We start from the raw sequence: 23,127 nt of genomic DNA, 5'->3' as shown, positions 1-23,127 counted from the left end.
CTCCAGATGATTTACCATGGGGTACCCACATCTGCACGATGCTAGGGTTGAGGCCCATGCGCTCAGTTTCCAGTTTCTCTGGATACTCCTGTAAATCTGTAGCATTGACATTGCCTGTCCTCATTGCTGAGAGCACATTTTCAGGAGCACTGCTAAGATGGGCTGTTTAATTTGAAACCATCACTTGCAAGCCTTGTTAATGAGACAGGAGAAGCAGAAGAGAGAGCATTTGTTGTAAATCTCAGATGCATTCGAGCCAATTTGCATTTATATAGATACAGGAAATGCACAAAAAGAAGAAAAAGAAATCCTCCAACCTCATCAGCACTTGGGGAAAAGGCCAGAAGCTGAAACTGCTCTAAAGAAGAGGACAGAAGAAGTCCGCAAAAGAAAAGGTTTATACAGGACATAATGGAGGGTATCGCCAAGGCCTGTATTTGGGGTTAGGCTCTTTGATCAGTTGTCACTTGACAGTGTTCTGGGAAGGCCCACTGGATACAATATTTTTAAGCAGGGCTTTTTTTCAGTGGGAACGTGGTGGAACGGAGTTCCGGCACCTCTGGAAAATGGTCACATGGCCGGTGGCCCCACCCCCTGATCTCCAGACAGAGGGGAGTTTAGATTGCCCTATGCGCCGCTCCAGCGGCGCGTAGGGCAATCTAAACTCCCCTCTGTCTGGAGATCAGGAGGTGGGGCCACCGGCCATGTGATCATTTTCACTGAGGGCGATTTAAACTTTAAAAAACTCCCCCCTTGTTCCAGCTGACCCAAAGTGATGTCATTATGCGGTCCTGAGTTCCACCACTGAGTTCCACCTCCTCTTTTCCCAGAATGTATATAAGCATTTAATAGATGCTTCTCAACTTAAAACAATCTCAAAAAATGTGCAAAATACAAGACTCCATTAACATTGGTAAAGATTACTTGTCTAAGAGCCTCCGGTGGAATGGTTGGGTGTAGACAGGCAGTGATACATAGTAGTTAGAGCACTGGACTAGTGTTACCCTTGTTCACACACCCAACTAAGATGGGGAGCTCACTGGAATAGTCATCTCTCGGCCTAGCCCACCTCACAAGATTGTTGCAAAGACAAAACGGGGTGGGGGTGGGGGAGCCATGCATGCCCCATGGAAGAAGGGAGAATAAAAATGTACCAGCTGTTCAGCGGTCCAGCAGGCCACACCCTCCCCTTCCCTTTTCCAAAGTGATTGCTGTGTGGTGTGTATTTGCAAGCATGTTTTAATTGAGCCATAACAGATGCTGATCCTTGGCTTTTCTCCAGTCCACATATGACTTCTGTGCTAGAGATTCTCTTCTGTGTATTTTGGAGCCTGGATGGCTACAGTCTCTGTCTGATTTCACATATGGGCTTTCATTGTGCAAGTCTTACAGATGTCGACGTGCAGTGCTTGGGTGTGAGTTACCTTTAAACTTTTTTTAAAAAGTTTGGCTGATCTCAAAAAATATATAGCAGTGCCAAAGTTGATAGCTTTCCCCCCTTCATCTTTGATGCCTTCTCTCAGCCCTCGTTAATAAAGCTGTCCTTGACTAATGGTCTATTGATTTCCCCTTCTGGCTTTATTTCCCTCTTCTGATTTGCTTCCCTCTTAAATCCTGTAGAAGTTAATTATTATTTCCCCCTCTAATTAACTATCAGTTTGTCTGGGATTACTCTTATGTCCTGCTCCGTTGTTCAGCAGTGATTTGGTTGTTTGTGATTTCCTCCAATATTTAAGCACTGTGGGGTAGATGGAGCAGAGAAATGGAAAAGCGTGGCATGGAGTGACTAAAGACAGTTCTTTGTTCCAAATTAAAATTGTCCGGTTACATGGTCATCTTATGAGGAGAGGGAAAGGGGATGAATTCACCATTTCCATCTGTTCTGTCTCCACAGTTCCCCTCCCCACCCCAAACGTTGCTATCCCCAGGCTCCACCCCCCAAATATCCAGGAATCTCACAACCCAAAGAGAGAGCCAGTTTGGTGTAGTGGTTAAGAGTGTGGGACTCTAATCTGGAGAACCAGGTTTGATTCCCCATTTCTCCACTTGAAGCCAGCTGGGTGACCTTGGGTAAGTCACAGCTCTCACGGAGCTCTCTCAGCCCCACCCACCTCACAGGGTGATTGTTGTGGGAATAATAATGACATACTTTGTAAACTGCTCTGAGTAGGCGTTAAGTTGTCCTGAAGTGTGGTATATAAATCATTTCATTTATTTGATTTTTTTTTTAAAAAATTATTAGGTGAGTACATATTACAAATAACATTTTTATTAAAAACCTAAATATCAATTCCCCCCCACCCTTTCCTTCCCCCCTTTTTCTCAGACTTCCAACAGCTTTCCAACCCTTATCTTATTCTATTCCTTACCTATCTATTCCATTTATATATTGTTGTCTCATATTTCCCTAATAAACTAAATAATATCCATTAAATTCATTTCTATTCACAATTTATACTTAACAATAATTAAAACTTCACTTTAAATGGTAAAAATCCCTATCTCCAGTATTTTCCCCAATTAGTAACTTTCGAATTGCCATAATTTCCCCTTCACATCCCATTTTTTCTCCAAATACTCCTTCAGTCTCCCCCAGTCCTTAAAAAATTCTTCAGAGTTCTGGTCTCTCAACCTTCTTGTCATCTTGTCCATTTCTGCCATGTACAGCAACTTTTGTATCCACTCTTCAATAGATGGTATTGCCGCTGTTATCGTATAAAATAGCAATGTCCTGTGTTGCATAGGAACATTTGCAAGAGGTTCCGGAACTCCATTCCACCGCGTTCCTGCTGAAAAAAAGCCCAGGTCACATGGCTGGTGGCCCCGCCCCCTGATCTCCAGACAGAGGGGAGTTTAGATTGCCGCTGAGCGGCGCGGAGGGCAATCTCAACTCCCCTCTGTCTGGAGATCAGGGGGCGGGGCCACCAGCCATGTGACCATTTTCAAGAGGTTCTGGAACTCTGTTCCCCCACGTTCCCCCTGAAAAAAAGCCCTGTATAAAAGTATGTGGGTTTTTCTCCTCACTAAATGAAATCTATGTGAGGGTCGTAGTGAAAATCTCAAACTACCCATGTCCCTCAGGGTGTCCCAGAGATTTGTAATTCTGGCAAGTCTCTTTCATATAGTCAATATTTACTTAGGAAAAGGGAGAGCTCATCACCTTGGGATCCATACCATTGGAGCAACGGCAGAAATATTTTCAGGTGTACATAGAAATTCGAGTGGGTCATATCCAGCTAGCTTTCTCATTCAATCTCACCCAATGTCCCTCCTTACTACAGTCCCCATCCCATATGATGTTTGTCCATGCAGGTCCCATGACTCTTTTTGGCAGTCAGAGGGAGAACCTTTCTTCATTGTTCACCAGCAGAAAAGGTGATTGGATCCAACCCAGGGCATGCATGCCAAAAAGTGCTTTTGTGCATCTGAACTGTTCCACCCCATGGAGGGTGGAAACTATTAAGACAGTGGGGATATTGAGTGGAAAAATAGACACCAAGTCATCCCCTTTGGGAGCTGCTTTTAGTGAAAAATAAAAATAAAACCAACTTAGTAGAGACACATTGCATGCGTCTGTTTATAGCATACAGTCTTGCAGGCATCCAAGCCAGGCAGCTAGGATTGGTTGGAGCTCTTTTTCTGTGTGTATATGAAGGGCCTGATTTATTAGCACTAGGGCTCATTTCGAGGGGGAACGCGCAGGAACGCAGTTCCGGCAGTTCCCCAAAGAGGTCACATGTCAGGTGGCCCCGCCCACCTGTCTCTTGGCCGTTTTGGGCCATTTTGGCCTTGATTGGGGCTGAAACAGCCCGGATCGGGCCTCTGACGGGTGGTGGATCACTCTCCCACTCAGCAGTGGCCCAATCCTGACCATTTTGGACCACTTTTCGGCCATTTTCAGCCCCTTTTTGCCATTTTGGGCTCAATTTTGGCCCTGAATGGCCAGGATTGGGTCCAAAACATCCAGGATAGGTGATGTCAGGGGGTGTGGCATATGAAAATCAGTTATGCTAATGAGTTCCTCCAGCTCTTTTTCTACAAAATGACCCCTGAAGCACACAAGCACTGCAGCTGGGAATACGCACATACCGTTCTACAAAGATGACAGAATCTTCCCAACGTATTGGCTTGTGAGGAAGATGGATCTGGGAGGACTAAATCTCGTCCTCCCCCACCTCCTAAATAGCTGATTGGTTGCATTCCAATTTCTTTTCAAAGGCTATGGATGCCTGACCCCCAGCTCCTGGGTCAAGATGGGTAAATATACACGCAACATCTGTGTAGGCACATGATTTCCCCATTCAGCTAGGGTTTTACATGCAGAACCCTGCTTCTGTCTGCCCATAGCTCCCAGAAGGATCAGAGCTTCTGTGAAAATGTAATATCTGAAGAAGGGAGCTCAGGGCCAAGCTATACATGACGAATGACACTTGAATGGCAAGTGTATTTCTCCCTGTTCACTTGCCCTCCACTCAATCCACTTGCCGTTCAAGTGTCATTCGTCATGTGTAGCTTGGCCCTCAAACTCCCGAAAGCTTATACCCTGAAAATCTTGTCGGTCTCTAAAGTGCCACTGGATGAAAATTTTGTAGTGCAAAATGTGTGTCCTCTGGATACAGAGAAATGTATTGGATCAAGTTAGCAGCAGTGGTATAGGATAGCCCTCCAAATGCAAAACTAGCAGTCTCCTATCAAGCAGATCTACTCAGAATACTAATGGGTTTTGGATCAAGTTAGCGACAGTAGTATAGGTTACTCTCCAGATGCAAAACTAGCAGCGTGATAGCAAGTAGGTCTACTCAGAATCCTATTCAGAGCTGTTCAGTGAGGAAAGTATGCTTAGGATTGCAGTGTACCGTCTCTTGGCGTCTTCTAATTGATTAGCTGTCTGGCTTTCTTAGTAGATACGAAGTTTCCTTGATAAGGACTAGAAGTTTTTTGGCCAAAACTTCCCACTCGGCTTTCAAACAGGAAGAAGAGGAGAGTGTCCGACTTTCCTTCTTCTTCCCATCTCAGCTTTTAATACTCTGGCTAAGAGCCAAGCTACAAGTGATGAATTACACTTGCCTGGCAAGTGAACAGACTCACGTGTATTCACTTGTCCTCCACTTGCGCTCCACTATGTGATCAAGTGGAGAGCAAGTGGAGGGCAAGTGAAAAGGGAGGAATACACGTGAGTCTGTTCACTTGCCAGGCAAGTGTCATTCGTCACTTGTAGCTTGGCTCTGAATATGTGCGGAATCTTTTTTGACTTGAGTCTGACTCCTGACCCTTGAGTATTTCCTCCTGGCCAAAGCTCCCTTCCTTCTTCCTCCCTGTCTGATGTTCACTTCCTCTCTCAATGCTGTTCTGCCTTGCAACAAAAAAGAATAGATTTTTGTCACCAAGCAACAAGGCATTTCTGTGTTGTCGCCCCTGTGATAGGCAGAGTTGTGCATCTGGCAACACAGTTGTGGGGTGATTGGCTCTCGAACTGCCATCCCTAGATTTGTTGCTTTTTTTAAAAGAAAGAACTTGGCCTCAGGGTATTTCTGCACAATTTTAAAGACTATTTTAAATCAATGTTTCCCATTGGATAGTGTGTTCCCCCTAAAGCGCTAGAGCACACGCCTCCCGGTGATTAAGGGAAAAAATTAATGAGAACGAGACTTTAATTACAACAGCGAGGCAAGCACCCTGACACGAGATCCCACACACCTTCATTACATTTGGCGGATTTATCTTGATTTCTAGACTGGGTTGGGGCTGTAATTAGAGCCAGATTGGAATTGTGAAAATAGCTGCAGACGGTTCACTACATCTATTTTCAGTCAGAGGTGGGGCCAAAATTTGGAATTGGGAGGGGGGAGTTTAAACAAACTACCAGTTCGCAAAATAATGAACCCTTATCCAAAACTTTTCAAAATTTAGGTTAGCAATTATTCTTGTATCAGAGCTCTCCTCTTGTCTTTTCTACTACTAGTTGCACTCCTTCTCAATAATATACCTGGCGAAAGAAGAGATGACATCAGAGAGAGCTGGTATGAAGGGCAGAAGTGACATCATCGTACAGTCCTGGGAACATGTGTGCGTGTTGCACATGTGTGCATGCTGACCAGGTTGCCACCTTCTGTCAGGAAGGCAAACGAGTTCCACCACCTCTTTCCCCCGAAAAAAAAGCCCCATGGGACCTCACGACAATCACCCTGTGATGTGGGTGGGGCTGAGAGAATTCCGAAAGAGCTGTGACTGATTCAGAGTCACCCAGCTGGCTTCAAGTGGAGGAGTGGGGAATCAAACCTGGTTCTCCAAATTAGAGTCCTGCCACTCTTAACCACTACACCAAACTGACTTTTTCAGAAAAAGCTCTCAGAGGGCTAAGCTATACATGACGAATGACACTTGAATGGCAAGTGGATTGAGTGGAGGGCAAGTGAACAGGGAGAAATACACTTGCCGTTCAAGTGTCATTCGTCATGTGTAGCTTGGCCCAAAGACCCAGAGTTTGCTAAAGAATTATATGAGAATGTGTAGAAAAATAGTTATGAGGCGAAGGAAATGGTCATCGCTACTTTCTGCAAATTAAAGAACCCAGCTGGGTGTCAATTGCATACGAAAAGAGGGCAGACAGTCTGAACCACTCATATGGTTAGGGAAATCCTGGAGAAAGTAGGTTTTCCAATTCAAGGTTGGAAATTTCCCATAGATTGGGGGTGGAAACTGAGAAAAGGGGGTTTAGGGAGGGACCTCAGTGGGTATAATTTCCCCCATATCTCTGTGGTCTGGAGATCAGTTGCAAATCCAGGCCATCTCCAGGGCCCACATGGAGGCTGGCAAGCCTAGAGTGGCCTGGAGGAGGGTGGAGTTTAGGAACAGGTGGGAGCTCAGAAGGGCTCCTGCTGAAAATGGCATCCCTTGATGGCTGCTCCCCCTTTTCAGCAACTGAAATTTAATGTCTTGATCATTTTGAATGTTATCATCGCACACACTGGGAGCCTACAAACGGCACATCATGGAAACGTGCATTACTATGACCCTCCTGATATGTGTGATTACCACAATGTGTGAACAGAAGCAACACCGGGATCTACCAGGCATGTACAACTTCAGTATGCACAAACTGACTGCTGGATTTTTCAAGATTCATGTTCACATATAGCTGCTGGTACGTGCATGGTAAAATATGCATGTTGCACCTTTTCACACAGCATGGTGACCGAGCATATGCGGATAGTGTATGCTTCCATTATGTGTGGTTGGTGGGTCCCAGTATGCATAATAGAAAATGTTGTCGCATGCCGATGTCATCACAAGCTAAGGTTCCCTTTTCCCACCCCAAGGAAATAATGCAAAGTGAGTTCATGTTTCACAAAAGTACAGCCAAGCCATACAAGATGCTTGACTCAGTATGTTTTTCAGACAATAATTAATGCGCAGATTTGAATCAGGACCACGGTGCCTTTCTCTATGACCTTTTACTGATCAAAAATGGTCGCAGGTAACTGCTCATACATTTCTTCAACTAGTGGCTTCCTGGGGCTGTTTCAGGTTGTGAAAATGGTGCAGGAGCATAAAAAATATAAAAAATAAAAAATTCCCCTCCAGTTCTTGTGCCACAGCCCTAATCCTAATCCTGCATGTGTGATAATAATGCTGGCAACTCCAGATATGGAACTCCTACTATCTTATCTGGTTTGACCTCTTGAAAACTTTGGCCATTTCGACACATCCTTAAAGGGATGACCCACTCACCAAATGCTGGTAGCTTTTCCCCTTGACTTCAGACACCTCCGTTTTCAAAACAGTTGCAGGCTTTTTGGCTTCTGTTTTTCAGTGCCTTTTCTAAGAATGCACTTTCCTGCGGTCCCCGAAAAGGTGCTGAAAAAAAGGAAGCCAAACAGCCTGTTACCATTTTGAAAACGGAGATGTCTGGATGGAGTCAATGGGGAAAGCCGCCAGTGTTCGGTCAGTGGGCTGTCCCTTTAAGGGTGTGTGGAAATGGCCTTCTAGTGATAGTCACAATTGCATCGAAACAGATTTCGGGAAGATCACAGCAAAGTGTAGTAAAACCTGAAAAGCAGCCAATGAGGGAGCAACAACATTGTGCGAATACTTGCAGGGGTCAAAAGAACTCTGCTTCAGTTTGGAGCAAAACTTTTGTGCAGATGCAGCCTGCGTGGCCCTAAGCAAGCCCGTTTCTTTCTGCCTCTTCCCACTCTGAATTTCTGCCTATCAACACAGCCGCTGTTGGGAAGGAGGAAGGTGGCATGCATCCATAGCCGGTTTATTTGTTTTTCTTAAATCAAACTGTGATTTAAGCTTCAGTTGATGAATCACACCGACAATCTGAGCGGGTTTCCCCCCTAAACCTTTTGTGGTTCTCTTCCCACCGCTCCTCGGCTCCCCAAATATCATTTCCAGCAAGATGCCTTTCGTTGTTATTCTGTACTGTTCTCTCCCCTGTTCTGCTTTTGCTTTGATCTAAATTTATCTCTTTCCCACGCAGAGTGCTCAGGCACCTCTTCTTTTACTACTGTAAATTAATTATACAGGCAATGCAAGATCATGAAAATCTGCTTGCTGACAATATTTTTTATGCTACTGTATCAAATTCCATTTCGCTGTACTTAGCTTGCAGTCTTGCCCTCGCTTTCTGGCTTGGGTTTCTGCCTCCCCTGGGTCCAGGCCTGCTCTCTGATGTGATGCTCCTTGCATCCTCTTATATCGTGAATGTGTTTTCCAGTGTATGCACCACAACACCTCTGCTGCAGTTTGCTATATTCCTTTCATTCTGATTTCTCCCCAAGTGCTCATTTGTCCCTTATCCTCCCCTCCTCCTGTGATGCTGCTGCAAGTCAAGATCGGCAAAGGAACAAATGTGCTGCTTCAGTTTTCCAGTTAGGATGCCTGAAACTCTCTAAAAGCGGAATCTCTCAGGATATCTCTCAGATATGACTGTTGGAAGAGGAGGATCCAGCACTGTCTCTCTCCTCAGGTTTCAGAGGGGGACAAACCAAAGAGTTAGAAAGATAGAGAGGTCAGGGCACTCTGTTTACTTCTCTGACTGCCCTTTGATATGTAGATTGTTATTCTCAGGATATTCTCCTCCTGACTTCTTCCCTCTCACCTCTTCTCTTCCTGGCATTGTTCCAGGCAACACCTCTCTCCTTCTCCTCCCTCCATCTTGGCAGAATGGATGCAGGCCTTGTCAGCTTCCCTCAAGTTTTGATGGGAAATGTAGGCGTCCTGGTCTTGCAGCTTGGCTCTCCGACTGCTGTCCAACGGGCTTTTCAACTGTCACTTGTCCAACATTCCGCCAAGCTGCCTACATTTCCCATCAAAACTTGAGGGAAGCTGACAAGTGTCCAACTAGTGTCAGGCGTCACTTGTAGTTTGGCCCTCAGAGGACAGAGTCCCTGAGCTTGGACAGAACACACCCTCAGGCATGCTTTTTCAGAGTTCAGCCAACAGCTCAGCATTCCACCAGTACCAAATCAGTAGTGCAGGGCTTCCCAACATGGTGTTCATTTAGTGATGTATTTCCTGGCATCTGCTTCATTTTTCTCCAGAGGAAAGAGCCAGTCTTGGCTTTCCTCCATTCACTAGAGTAGAAGGTGCTTCAGAAGAACCCGCTGTTGAGTTGGTAGGTAGAGCTTGTTCTGAAAAATCTGCCTGCATCAGAGGTGGGATGATGGCTTGGAACTTGCCAACGTTTTGTGATCGGCCCCAGTCACCACGGCAGCCATTTTGTGACTGATCCTGTCTCCCATGGCAGCTATATTCTCTTGGCACCCACCACCTTTTCTTAAAATTCCAGTGCAGCCTACAGGCTGACCAAGATTGGGGACCCCTGCAGGACTGGACTTGGCCTTCAGTATGTTTTGCCTGAAGTCCCTCCTATTCACCACAAACTATCTGGAGACAGGCATTATGATGCCTCTTGGGACTGAGTCTAAGCAAATCAGCCTCCTTCTGCCTCCAAGGCAATAGCACAGGGCGGGGGGGGGGGGGGGGGGGGGGCGGGCGGTAAGAATGGATCACTCTTTTGTTCCACTTGAAAAAAATTAAGATTTCTCCAACAATGTGGTGTTGCTGTCAAGTCATAGCTAACTTATGATGACCCCTGGTGGGGTTTTCATGGCAAGAGACTGAAAGAGGTAGTTCAAGTTCACATCCGGGTTGCTAGGTTCCTTGCCGGCCAACCAGGGGACAGAGGATTGGGGAGAGGGTGGGAGCAGGGGTACTGACCCATGACCTTCCACATTGCCAGAATATAATGTCATTTCTGGTGCAATGCAGAAGTGATGGGTCACGACAGAATTTTAATTGCTTTTGCTCAAACTTTGAGTTGCAATAGACAAGCTATGTAAAACATAGTAAATATGTATCTTTCTTCAATTTTAGATCTTCAGACGAGCTGACAAAAATGGTAAGTTTCCATATTTATTTCTTTATTTAGTTGACCATATATTTTAAAGCTTTTTAAATCTTTTTCTCCAAGAAATGAGTGATGTGTTTCAGTGATTTTTTTTTTTAAATACACTGCTTTATTTATTTATTTATGATATTTCTGTGCTGCCTCTTCGCGGTCCTATTCAAGATGACTTGCAATTAAAACACTAGAGTAAAGCAAACAAAACGTAACACAGACTAAAACAACTTCGGACTGGGATAACAGTCACTAACTAGTTAAAGCTTTTCTTAAAAGAGTAGATTGTCTGTCTTGCACTTGTTACCAGAGTGGTATATTCTTATGAAAGTAATTTCCAGCATTAAAAAACTATTGTCTGAGCCCAATGAGGTGAGCCTCTGCCAAAGCCAAAGCAGAAGTTTCTTCTTGGGACTCCCAAATGTCAGCTCAGCTTCCTCTGTGCTACTGCACATGGGAATGCCAAATGACAGACACTGCTGCCTGTCTTCCTGGAGTGTTTCTGACCTCAGTGCTCTACCACTTGTCTTCCTGCAGGTGCAAGCAAAGCACCTGTCTCCACATCCCCTCTAATTCTGCTCAATGGTGAAGCAATGCAAAATGCGAATGACTGCCTGCAATGTAACACCGCCTGCTTTCTTGTGGAGCCAGATGTCTTCCTCTGCACACTTCTTATCCACTACGGGCGTTAAATCAGCTTAGCAAAGCTAGGAAGGATTGTATTGTTGCCAATTAATTGCTGCTATGAAAGGTCATTCTGCTTATCATATATATTTGAGCTTTGCAGAAATGTCACAAACTGCATCTCCTGATTTTCATGGTGGTTGACATTTCCCTCTCTCAGTATATGTGTATGTGCACGCACACACACAAACACTGCCAAGGGAGGGTATACGTCGTACATCTGCTGAAATGAACTCTTAATCCAAAAAAGCTGCTGTTAGAATGCAAAGTGCTGGAAGACTTCTTGTTTTAATGAAGTACTACAATTGAGGCCAGGGGTATTAACAAAGGCATTTCCAAGGTATTCTGGGGCACCCAGTACATGTGCCGTCAATCAACACACGTACCTAAGTTTCCCTGGGAGGGCCGTGCCTGGCGTTGCGGCGTGGCCTTCCCAAGGCCCCACAGAGGCGGCAGAGAGGCCTGACATGGCAGCGTGGCCCTGCCAAATCAGTTTTCCAGAGCCCGTTGTTTTTTCCCACACAATGGGCTCTGTTGCTAGCAGGGCTTTTTTCCAGCTGGAACGTGGTGGAACGGAGTACTGGCACCTCTTGAAAATGGTCACATGACCGGTGGCCCCGGCCCTGATCTCCAGACAGAGGGGAGTTGAGATTGCCCTCCACGTGGAGGGCAATTTAAACTCCCCTGTCTGGAGAGCAGGGGGCGGGGCCACCGGTCATGTGACCATTTCGCCGAGGGCAATTTAAGCTTTAAAAAACTCCATCCTTGTTCCAGCTGACCCAAAGTGATGGTATTGTGCGGTCCTGAGTTCCACCACTGAGTTCCACCACCTCTTTTCCCACAAAAAAAGCCCTGGTTGCTAGTGTATATATGAAGGGACTTTTAAAAAAATCTGTTGTTTTTCACATAAGCCTGACAGGGATTTATCGCCTGAGTGGGAACTCAGCCTTGAAAAGCCAAACCGGCAGAGTGGGTACCGATTAATTCACATTATCCTGGATATGAAAAGTAAACAGATTACTCTCCCCTTGGAACTGGCCTTTGAGTGACAGGCAGGTATGGCTATTTTGAAAAGAATGAAAGGAACTTATGGCCCTGATGATCTAGTATTTCTTGCTTCCGTGTCTGACAATGAATACAATACGGTGGGGAGAGCAGGGGGAGATCACGGTAGGCAGGGAAATGCAGGTCCGGCTGGCGCTGATTTTGAATTTTCTCGTCCCTTATGTTTGTTCTGAAAATCCCCATTTCAATTTTGCTTCTGTGTTGCACAAATGGACTCTGACTCTTTCACACTGCTTTCCGTTCGTTCGTCTTGACTTTTCTCCTCTAAAATGTACACATTTTTATCCAATGTGCCTCATAGGGACCATATCACTCCAGTCTTGTTCCAACTACACTGGCTCCCAGTTTGCTTCCAGGTCCAATTCAAGGTGCTGATATTGACCTTTAAAGCCCGACATGGCCCGGGTCCAGCATACCTTAGGGACAGCCTTCTCCCATGTGAACCTACCTGGTCATCTTTGGAGGCCCTACTTTGGGTGCCCCTCCCATTTGAAGCTACATTAAGAATCCCAGGTCCCCCAGTGGGGGCAGGGGATCCCCCACTCCCACCCTCAGCCCCTACCACCACTCACATGGCTGGTGGGGGGAAACAGGGGAATGGGCCTCCTGGGTGTGTTCCCAGGGCAGTGTGACGACATCACTTCTGGGAGTGATGTCATTGCACTGGCCCAAAAGCGTGCCCCTGCTTTGCAACAGGCCCCAAATGGGCCTATTTCAGCCAGTTTGGGGCCCAAATCGACCCACTGAGAAGTGCACACAGGCTTCTGCACCTGTGCAATGATGTCACTTCCTGGAAGTGACATCATTGAGCAGTGTGCGAGGGCTCATACACACTTTGCATGCATGTGAGGACCACACAAGGAGCAAAGGGAAGGTAAGTGCTGGGTACTCCCCGCAACTGGGAGGATAAGGGAACCTGGCAGCCCTAAGCTAGATGGCTGGCACCCTGAAAAGGGGCCTTCTCAGTCGAGACACCAACATTTTGGTACTTCCTCACCAAGGAGATTCATCCGTCCCTCTCTATCATTGTCTTCCACTAGAAGGTGAAGACACTTTGGTTTGGTTTGGTATATCCCCATAACTGTTACTGGCCCTCCTCTCTGTTTTGTCATTGTGTGCTTATGTGTGAGTTTTTATTGAATTCCCTTTATACTATTTTGAATGTTGTTTTAAATTTAAATGGTTTAAAATGTTGTTTTAAACCTTTTAATATTCGCCGCTTTGGGGACCCTATTTGGGTGGAAAGGCGGCATACAAATTTAAATAAAGAAATAAATATTCTGTGTTATACATACAGGATAAGTGTAAATGACATGTATTGTCCACATAAATACCATATGAGACTGCACAGCATGTGTACACAGCCTGAACAAAGCTACCAAATGGATAGCGAAAAGCGAAGAACCAAGCCCGTCGCATAACTATAAATGAATATAAAATGAAATGCAACAATGGCCGTCTTCTCATCGAGAGACGCAACCTGACACGTAACTAGCAGTTGAAAACGAGCCACCTAGCAGTTTTGGAACTTGCTACCAGATGGTACAAAGGGGAGTTCTGAGAGGTCCAGATGATAAAATGAATAGTTACATAAACTCTAGTAATATGCAAGCAGGAAACTTTCCCTTTTCTTCTCACATTTAAAAATAAATTGCAGCTGTGTAAGTGATTTATGGTTACATAATTGGAGAGTTGTATATTTCCTTCAACCAAATGTCACCAGCTGCATTTATGTTTTCTTGCGAGTTTTTTTTTCTCCCCCTGGTGCTAAACTAGAGATAAAATGCTGACTCTCAAAAGCTTTGCCAGAAGTTGAATCTTCACACCCTGTGGCAGGACCCATTTAAGAGGCAGGATGATCTTGTCTTGCAAACTAACCAGGTTGCTTGTTGCAGTCACCATTTAAAAAACATTTTTCGTTTTGCCACTCCACCGCCATTCTGAATGGCTGCAATTTTAAGCAACGTTCCTTTGTGATGTCTCATGAGGGGGGCTCCAGGAGGGCGAAGTGTCTTCTGGCGGCACAAGGAGGTTTTGGATCTCCTTGACATTTGGGACAGGAGGCATTCAGCAGCTACTTGGAAGGTGTGACCATAATACAGACTCGTTTTCAATATATACCAATATATATTTAAGAAATGGCTGCCGAGTGTCCTAGAAGGACTGCTGTGGATTGCCACACAATAGTCAAAGTGCTGAGTCTGTAGCACAACTACAAATACATACTCTAAGTTGTAGCAACACTCTGGAATGAATGATTATACCATTTATTTGACTTCTAGCCCTCCCTCACGCAAGTGGGCTCAGGGCAAATAACAACAATAAATAATAACAACAGTGTGATTATATATTGCTCTTCAAGACAGATTAGTGCTCTACTCATATTGGTGAACAAAGTCAGTGTTCCCTACAATTAGGCTGCCACCTCCGGGGTGGGGCTGGGGGCCTGGGGTGAGGGACCTCGGTGGAGTATAATGCCATATGGTCCACCTTCCAAAATAGCCATTTTCTCCAGGGGAACTAGGGCTGCCAACCCTGCCACCCCCGCCCCTCCCTACCTGGCCAGCAGGGGGGTGCACACCTTCCATGCACACACCCCCTGCGGAGCTGTGCACCCCTACGCACAGCAACCGCCAGGATCAGGCCTGTTTTGGCCTGGATCGGGGCCCCTGCGGTCTGCAGGGTCCCACAACAGGCCTGATTCGTGCCCAAATGGGCCCAATCCGCGACCATTTTGGCGCGGATCGGGTCCATTTCAGTGCGGATCGGGCCCATTTTGGCGCGGATTGTGCCTGTTGTGGGCCCCTGCGGAGCACAGGAATGCTCCCGCGCTCCACAGGGGCCTAAAACAGGCCTGATCCATGGCGAAACAGACCCAATCCGCGCCAAAATGGGTGCGGATTGGGCCCATTTGGGCACGGATCGGGCCCGTTGTGGGTCCCTGCGGAGCACAGGAACGCTCCTGTGCTCCACAGGGTCCCACAATGGGCCCGATCTGCACCCAAACAGGCTGCGTGGTGACATCACTGACGTCATCATGCTTGCAGGAGCGCGCGCGTACCCCCCCCCCTTCCAGGTAACAGCCAGGCCCAATCTTCCGCTGGGAGATCGAGGGAGCCTGGCAACCCTAAGGGGAACCGATCGCTGTCACTTGGAGATCCATTGTAATTCTGGGATATCTCCAGCTACTACCTGGAGGTTGGCCAACCTACCCACAATACAGGGGGCAGTTCATTGGCCATTCACTGTTCCCTCCTTTAAAGGGCCTGTCCCTGCCATGGCGCGCTCTAGTGTTACATCCATGCTGCCTTCTACTGTTAGAGCCTGGTTTGTTAAGGAAAAGTGAGGGGAAAGGTGGTGCTTTGGCCTGCAGGAAACTCTGGTGCCTATGACTGGGAGAAAAACAGAGCAGCAGAGGTTGCAGGGGCAGCAGCAGCAGTGACTGGAGATGGAACAGGGCTGTGTAGATGCTGTTCCTGTTCATTCCTGCTCATTCCAGAGTTCTTGCTCAGTCCACTGCTGCTTGCTGCCTCTGTTATGGCCAAGTCCCTGCTGGTGGTATGGTTAAAACATAGAGTTTTACCCAAATACTAGAGCATCCCCCAGCAATATATTGACCTCACTTCCAGGTGCCTGGGAAGTTACATCAGTGTATCGCTGGTGACATAATGACATTGCTGGTGAGCCTCCCGGCCCTGCCCCCCACCACTTGCTAAGGGGACCTGGAAATCCTGGCTGTGGGATGCCCAGGGCAAACAGGAAATGTACAATCCTCACACTGTTGTAGGCTTACCAGTTGCCCGCTGGTGGCAAGCAATCTCCTGGGGGTTTGCCCAGTTGCCCGCCAATTGCTGGTGATCAGTGGAAGGTAGAAACCCCCCAGCAATCACCCACCACTGGCAGGCAACCCAGAAAAGCATGCACTGGGCACGCTCCAGGCAGGCTGCAATAACATCACTTTCTGAACTGACATTGTTGCGACAGTTGCAGGTGTGTTCCTGCGCTTTGCTGGGGCCCATTTTGGCTCCAAATGGGCCAGAATTAGCCCCATGCAAAGCGTGGGAGCATGCCGGTGTCCTGTGTGATGCCATCACTTCCCAGAAGTGATGTCATCATGCCTCTCTGGAAGCAAGGAAACTACAAGAGGTAAGTCCCAGGTCCCCCACCTTCTGCCAGGAGAGTATAGGGACTTAGGAACCTTACACTGCTGAGCATATGGGGAAAATTGTTTTCTATTGGGGTCCTTAGCTTGATTGGCAACCTGTTTTGTAGCATGCTAAACCGTATGATTAATCCTGCCCTGCTGAAAAAAATTGTGACCCCCCCCCCCTCAACCTGCAGCGGAGAGGGCAGGCTAGAAATCGAATAAATAAATAAATAAACTCAATTGAGTTGTTGACAAGCTGTGCTACTTTTTCCTTTCATCGGGGTTATAACTAGTGACCTGTAAAAAATAATACAAAGTTGACAAATGATGGTTGCATTAACAAAGAAAAAGTCAAACGGTTACAATACAGCCAGCCGCTAAAAGCTTTTGCATGTTGTGCTTGCCTGCCTTGTGGATCTTGTAAGAAAAGTGAAAATGGGAGCGGTTCTGAGCCATCTCTTTACACATCTGTGCGCAGCTGGAGGCAACTCTTATTACAATGAATTTTTGCAAAGTTATTTTAGTGAGTGGATTTAGTGAGGTGATCCCTGAACACTGCTCGTGTGGAACACTTAAAGGCCACAGTAGATGATGATGATGACCATCATCATCATCATCATCATCATCATCACCATCATCACCATCATCGATTTATATATTGCCCTTCAGGACAACTTAATGCCCACTCAGAGTGGTTTACAAAGTGTGGTATTATTATCCTCACAACAATCACCCTGTGAGATGGGTGGGGCTGTAAAAGCTTTGAGAGAGCTGTCACTTATCCAGTGTCACCCAACTGGCTTCAAGCAAAGGAGTGGGGAATCAAACCCCATTCTCCAGATTAGAGTCCTGCCGCTCTTAACCACTACAGCAAACTGGCTCTCAGGGTATAATTAAACAGATGGAATTGGCCAATGGTTGCATTGACTGCAGGGTCTCCTGCAGGTGCCACCCGGCACGTGGGCGAAACCAACAGCAGCCCATACATGGGCTTTTTCTGTGGTGGCCCCTACCCTGTGGAAAGGCCTGCCTGAGGAGGTCAGGAGAGCCCCCACTCTCCTAGCTTTCAGCAAATGATGCAAAACCGAATTATTCAAAAAGTCTTTTGTACTGTAGCAGAGACTGTCAGATGCTTTGCTAATGAGTTAAGGACCATAGACTTCACCACTGTGTTGCCTTACATACTACCTGTTGTCTTAAATATGTGCTCCTATGAGCTACTTGTGCCTTATGTGGTCTAATGTCAGCCCTAAAATTGCTTATGTTCTGTTTCAGCATTTCTTCAACTCTGTATTGGATTCTTACTAATGCTATGTCTTTGCATAAAAATTGTGTTTATTTACCCGATGGCATTGTTTATGGAAATGTCCTTGAAATTGACTGTACTAATCTCACACTGTGTAATCTGCCTTGAGTCTCAGTGAGAATGATGGACTATAAATGACGTAAATAATAATGACTGCGGATGGTCCGGTGAATGGGATGCAGCAGGGGAGGGGCAAAGGATGGCATCCCCATGGGGCATCCAGGGCAGTTGTCCCAGGTCCCATTCTGGAGTGGGCTGTACTAAGAGCACTCACTGCCCTGCAGCCAGCTGTCCCAGCCACGGTGGTGTCCCTGTACCTCACGGGGGAGGCGGTGATCAGCAGTAGGGGTGTTGGGGCACCCCTGACTGCCCAACAGTTGACCCTCATGCTGTCTGAGTAATGCTGTCAGGGCTCATTTCGAGGGGGAATGCACCGGAAGGCCATTCCGATAGTTCCCCCAAGTCAGGTGGCCCTGCCCACCTGACCATAAAACATTTTGGGCTGTTTAGGCCTCGATTGGGGCCAAAATGGCCCGGATTGGGGCCAAAGGGGCCAGGATCGGGTTGGTGCTGGGCAGGGGAGGCGTCCCTCACCCACCACCAACCCAGTCCCTGCATTTTAGGCCCTGATTCGGGCTCAAATGGGCCCAAAATGGACGTTTTCAGTACTTTTGGGCCCGGATCTGGGCCGAAACAGCCTGGACTGGATCAGTGCTAGGGAGAGGAGGGTTCCCCTGCTCGGCTTTAACCAGATCTGGTCCTTTTTGGCCCTGATCCTGGCCCAAAAGGCCCCACATGGCCACTTTTGGCCATTTGGGCCATTTTCTGCTGGGATTGGGTCCAGAACTGCCGGGATCTGGTCAGTGCCAGGTGGGGGAACCCTCCCCTGCCCAGCACTGATTTGGTCCAGGCTGTTTCAGCCATGATCCTGGCCCAAACGGGGCCCAAATGGGCATTTTTGGCCACTTGGGGCCCTTTTCGGCCAGGATCAGGACCAAAACCATCAGGATTGGGTCGGTGCCTGGTGGGGGATCCCTCCCCTGCCGGGCACCAACCCAATCCGGGCCGTTTTGGGCCTGATCCAGTCCAAAACTTGCCCAAAATGGCCATTTTGAGCCATCTTGGGCCTGTTTTGGCCTGGATTGGGGGAAAACGGCCCTGATCGGGCCACTGCCAGGTGGGGGAACACTTCCCCATCTGGCAGCAGCCGAATCCTGGCCATTTTGACCCGATCAAGGGGTGTGGCATATGCTGATGAGTTATGCTAATGAGTTCCTGCAGTTCTTTTTCTACAAAATGACCCCTGCTGGAGCCTAATTCTCGAGATTTTCCTAAGGCCTCATCATAATTAGTAAGCCTGCCTCTGCCCATCACAGCCCTTTCATTTTGCAGAAATTACTTAAGCCTTGCATGCATGTTTGTCTATTTAAAAATCATTGATGGGTAGGTACACACAGCCTGACAGTTTGGATAATGATCATTTCACACAACAAAGCAAAAAAAAAAAAAAGCAACACCCCTCCCCTGCTAATATTTCCTCAGCTTTGAGTGGATTGCAAACTGCAATTGTAACATCTGCTGTGAAAACGTGAATTGTCATAATATTAGGGAGATGGAGTGTTGGCGCCTGCTGTGGTCCTTTTGTCAAATCTGAAGATGTACATCAGGGAGGTGAGAAATAGCTCTACTTCTACTGGAAAATGTGAATTGTGAGACGGATGGTGTCGCCTGAAGATGTGACTGTGCAATTTTTTGTTGTTGTTAACAGTGATAAAAAGGCAAAAATATCCACTAAATCCTTTCCCCCTAGTATTGTGTGTCTATGCTAGGAAAAGCTTCGCCTGTTAGTTTTCGGCTGGGCAATGTGTGAGAGATCCATAATTAGAATGTCTCCTGTTTTTAAAAAAGCTAATTAGCATCCTCTTGTGCTGTTTGGAAAGATAACTCACTTGGGCAAAGGAGTGCTTAACAGTTAACGCTTTAGTTCCAGCCGCAATTTAAATAACCCCTCTGAAGCGGCAGTTGACTGCAGTTGGGCCAGTTGCTTTCTATCTGCAGAGCAAATTGCAACTTCAGAGGGGCTATTTAAATGGTGGCATTGAAAAAACATTAAATATTTTCCTCCCCAGGCACCCCCTGCAATTTTCAAGGCAGTTGTGTATGGGGGCGAGGGGGGGGAACCACTAATCAATGTTAGGGGTACCAACTCTGGGTTGGGAAATTCCTGGAGATTTGGAGGTAGAGTGTAGGGATGGTAGGGTGTGAGGAGACGAGGGACCGCTGCAGGGTATAATGGCAAAGATTCCACCCTCTAAAGCAGCCATTTTCTCCAGGGGAGCTAGCGTTGACAGGTCCCTCTATCCTCTCAGCGGGAGGATAGGGGCCTGGAATTTGACCTCGCGCGCACTCCGGCGGCAGCATGATGACGTCACTTCCAGAAGTGACATCACCACGCCAAGTGCATGGCAACGTCACTTCTGTAAATGGTGTTGTTGCGCCAGCTGCGGGAGCACTCCCGCGCTCCGATTTGGCTGGTTTGGGGCCAAATTGGAGCGCAGGGATGCTCCCGTGGCCAACGCTCAGCAATCGGCGGATAAGGGGATAAATCCTCGGAAGTTTGCCCACCGTGGCAGGCACCTGGTAACCCTAAGGGGAACTGATTTCTGTAGTCTGGAGATAAGTTGTATTTCTGGGAGATCTCCAGGCTCCATCTGGAGGTTGGCAACCAAATGGAACTTTTACAACAGTTCATATTTTAGCCCTTTAGAGTTTTCCTTCCTTGTTCCTCATTTTAGGATATTTCATGCGCTCAGATTATGTCTCCCCTCCCTAGTTTGCTTGGACTCTGTCCCATCAACCCACACCTGACACTGGCAAGGCCAAAATGCAATCTTCTTCCCATCATGTGACACTGATGCCACGTGACTTCATGTCATATGACTACCTGTCACATGCTTGTTGCTCAGTGCATCTCAGGGCCAAGCTACAAGTAACAAATGACACAGGTTGGACACTTGTCAGCTTCCTTCAAGTTTTGATGGGAAATGTAGGCATCCTGGTCTCGCAGCTTGGCTCTCCGACTGCTGTCCAATGAAGTTTTCAACTGTCACTTGTCCAACATTCCGCCAAGCCGCCTACATTTCCCATCAAATCTTGAGGGAAGCTGACAAGGGTCCAACCTGTGTCAGGCGTCACTTGTAGTTTGGCCCTCATGCTCTGCCTGCAGATTAAAATCTGGAAATGTTGGACCTCTGCATTACATCACAGTGACTTATGAAACATAACTATTTCAGTGCATGTGGCAAATATAAACACCTGATAACATTTTATATCTATTTTATTCCTTTTTATTGGGATCCAGTGCGGTGAAAAGTCTAAACTGTTGGATTAGAAACTGGGAAACCTAGGTTCAAATGCCGATTAGACCATGAAGTTCAATGCCGCCCAAATGTTTGTGACATTGTATTTTATGGTCTTAATGCTCTTTTTATTGTCATTTATTATGTTGTCATTTATTTATGCTGTAATCTGAGCCCATTACAGGGAGAGCAGATGCAAACAACAACAATAGGGGCAGTTACTCACTATCAGCCTACACAGGATTTATTTATTTATGTACTTACAACATTTATGCACTGCCTTTCTGCCCTTCAAAAGGCCACTGAGGCAGTTAACAAATTCAAAACATACTTCTTTTAAAAAAAGCATTAAATCCAACAAAAATACATCATTGAAACCAGAGCTAAAATACATGACCTAAACATTAAAAAAAAAACCTTTAAAATATTGGGCAGGAACGAGAGATTACTGAAGGAACATCAAATGAAACAAAAAGTCTTCACCTGCTGGTGGAAGAGGACAACAGAAGAGGACAGTCTAAGGTCGCCAGGTCCCCCAGAGGTGAAACGGGGGGGGTATGGGGGGTGTTGTGGAAGGATTGCACATGGGGGAAACTTTACTTATAGGCGGGGTCATTTCGTAGAAAAAGAGCTGGAGGAACTCATTAGCATAATTCATTAGCACAGCTCATTAGCATATGCTACGCCCCCTGACATCACCTGAAGTGGTTTATTAGCATAACTGATTTGCATATGCCACGCCCCCTGGCATCACCTATCCTGGCTGTTTTGGACCCAATCCTGGCCATTCAGGGCTGAAATTGGGCCAAAAAAGGCAAAAAGGGGCTGAAAATGGCCGAAAAGGGGCCCAAAATGGTCAGGATCGGGCCGCTGCTGAGTGGGAGAGTGATCCACCACCCGTCAGAGGCCCGATCTGGGCTGTTTTGGCCCCAATCCAGGGCAAAACGGGCCCAAAATGGCCGAGGGTCAGGTGGGCAGAGCCACCTGACATGTGACCGCTTTGGGGAACTGCCGGAACTGTGTTCCGGCGTGTTCCCCCTCAAAATGAGCCCTGCTTATAGGCCTATTTTAAGCAAAATACCCTGACATGGGGGCCTTCCCTTCATTGTTCCCCCGGGAACGTCATTCCTGATGTGACAATGAGAGCACGGGAGCAAGCACAGAGCTCCTGTTACTGTTCCCCATACCACCACTCCCCACCAGCCAGGTTAGAGATGGCAGGGGGCAGAGGCTGGGAGCCCCTACAGGGGAACTGGGAATCTTAGGACAAACAAGTCCCCCTGGGGAAAAAGTTCCACAGTTTTGGTGCCATGTCCTAGAAGTCCCTCTCCTAGATTGCCCCCTGCTTAATCTTAGAAGACTGAGACACTTGCTCTGTATTCTTGTGAATGCAAAATGAATGAGGGAGAACTATGTATGCTCCCCTGAGTTTCTTAGAAGAAGGTCAGGATGACAATGCTGTGGAACAATTTTGTTTTTTATTGGTTTCATATGTAATGGTAGTTTAATCTCTCATAAGTCACTGAGTAGAAAGTAGAAAAGCAGGAGACAGTTTAAATTAATTCACACAGCCTAATTATATGATACACAGGAGCCCTTATGGGCATTGATCTCTTCTCCCCTAGCTATAACTTCCTTTGTCTGTAGCAACTATTTCTGGCCTTCCACATCGATCTACAGTGAAGCTGACCTAGTTCTGGTGTTCTGTATGCAAATCCGGTAAGCCCAGAACACCTCAGGTAACCAGCTGCATTGCATTCAATTCCCAGGTGGCATCACCCATTATCTCTCAAAGAGTGGAAGAAAGTTTCCAAGAGGCTTTAGCAGCAGCTAGTCCGCCCTGTTCTCTTATTCTCTAGGAATATCCGACTTGTTCGGTTTTTAACTGCCCATTGTTCAAAACCCTTGGCGAGAGCAGCGTTACGCCACAGGTAAGAAAAGTGGCAATTTTTTACCACTTCAAAGGGTGCTGATTGCAGCAAAAAAAGGACTTTGAATTCTAGATCTGCATCCACGTCCACTTGAGCTCCTACTGTGGTAAATTAGGAAAAATGGAATAAAACCTGCTTTTTCATACCCATCAATTTCCCACAATTTTTGCCGTTTTTTGGAGGGCTGGTTTGGTGCCAATGTATATAAAGTTGCCCTTTTATTTCCG

At 46.8% G+C, this 23,127-nt stretch overlaps 1 protein-coding gene across 1 annotated transcript in view; it reads left to right on the top strand.

Moving 5' to 3' along the window:
- The window catches only part of NECAB2 (N-terminal EF-hand calcium binding protein 2), a 259,662-nt gene that overhangs the window by 9,205 nt on the left and 227,330 nt on the right, over positions 1-23,127 (top strand). The window contains exon 2 of the mRNA XM_055000136.1: positions 10,384-10,408. Coding sequence (XP_054856111.1) covers positions 10,384-10,408 — 25 coding nt within the window. The remainder of the gene's footprint in view (positions 1-10,383; positions 10,409-23,127) is intronic.

Source organism: Eublepharis macularius, chromosome 16, assembly GCF_028583425.1.
Source record: "Eublepharis macularius isolate TG4126 chromosome 16, MPM_Emac_v1.0, whole genome shotgun sequence".
Taxonomy (NCBI): Eukaryota; Metazoa; Chordata; class Lepidosauria; order Squamata; family Eublepharidae; genus Eublepharis; species Eublepharis macularius.
This window is presented reverse-complemented; position numbering and strand designations above follow the sequence as displayed.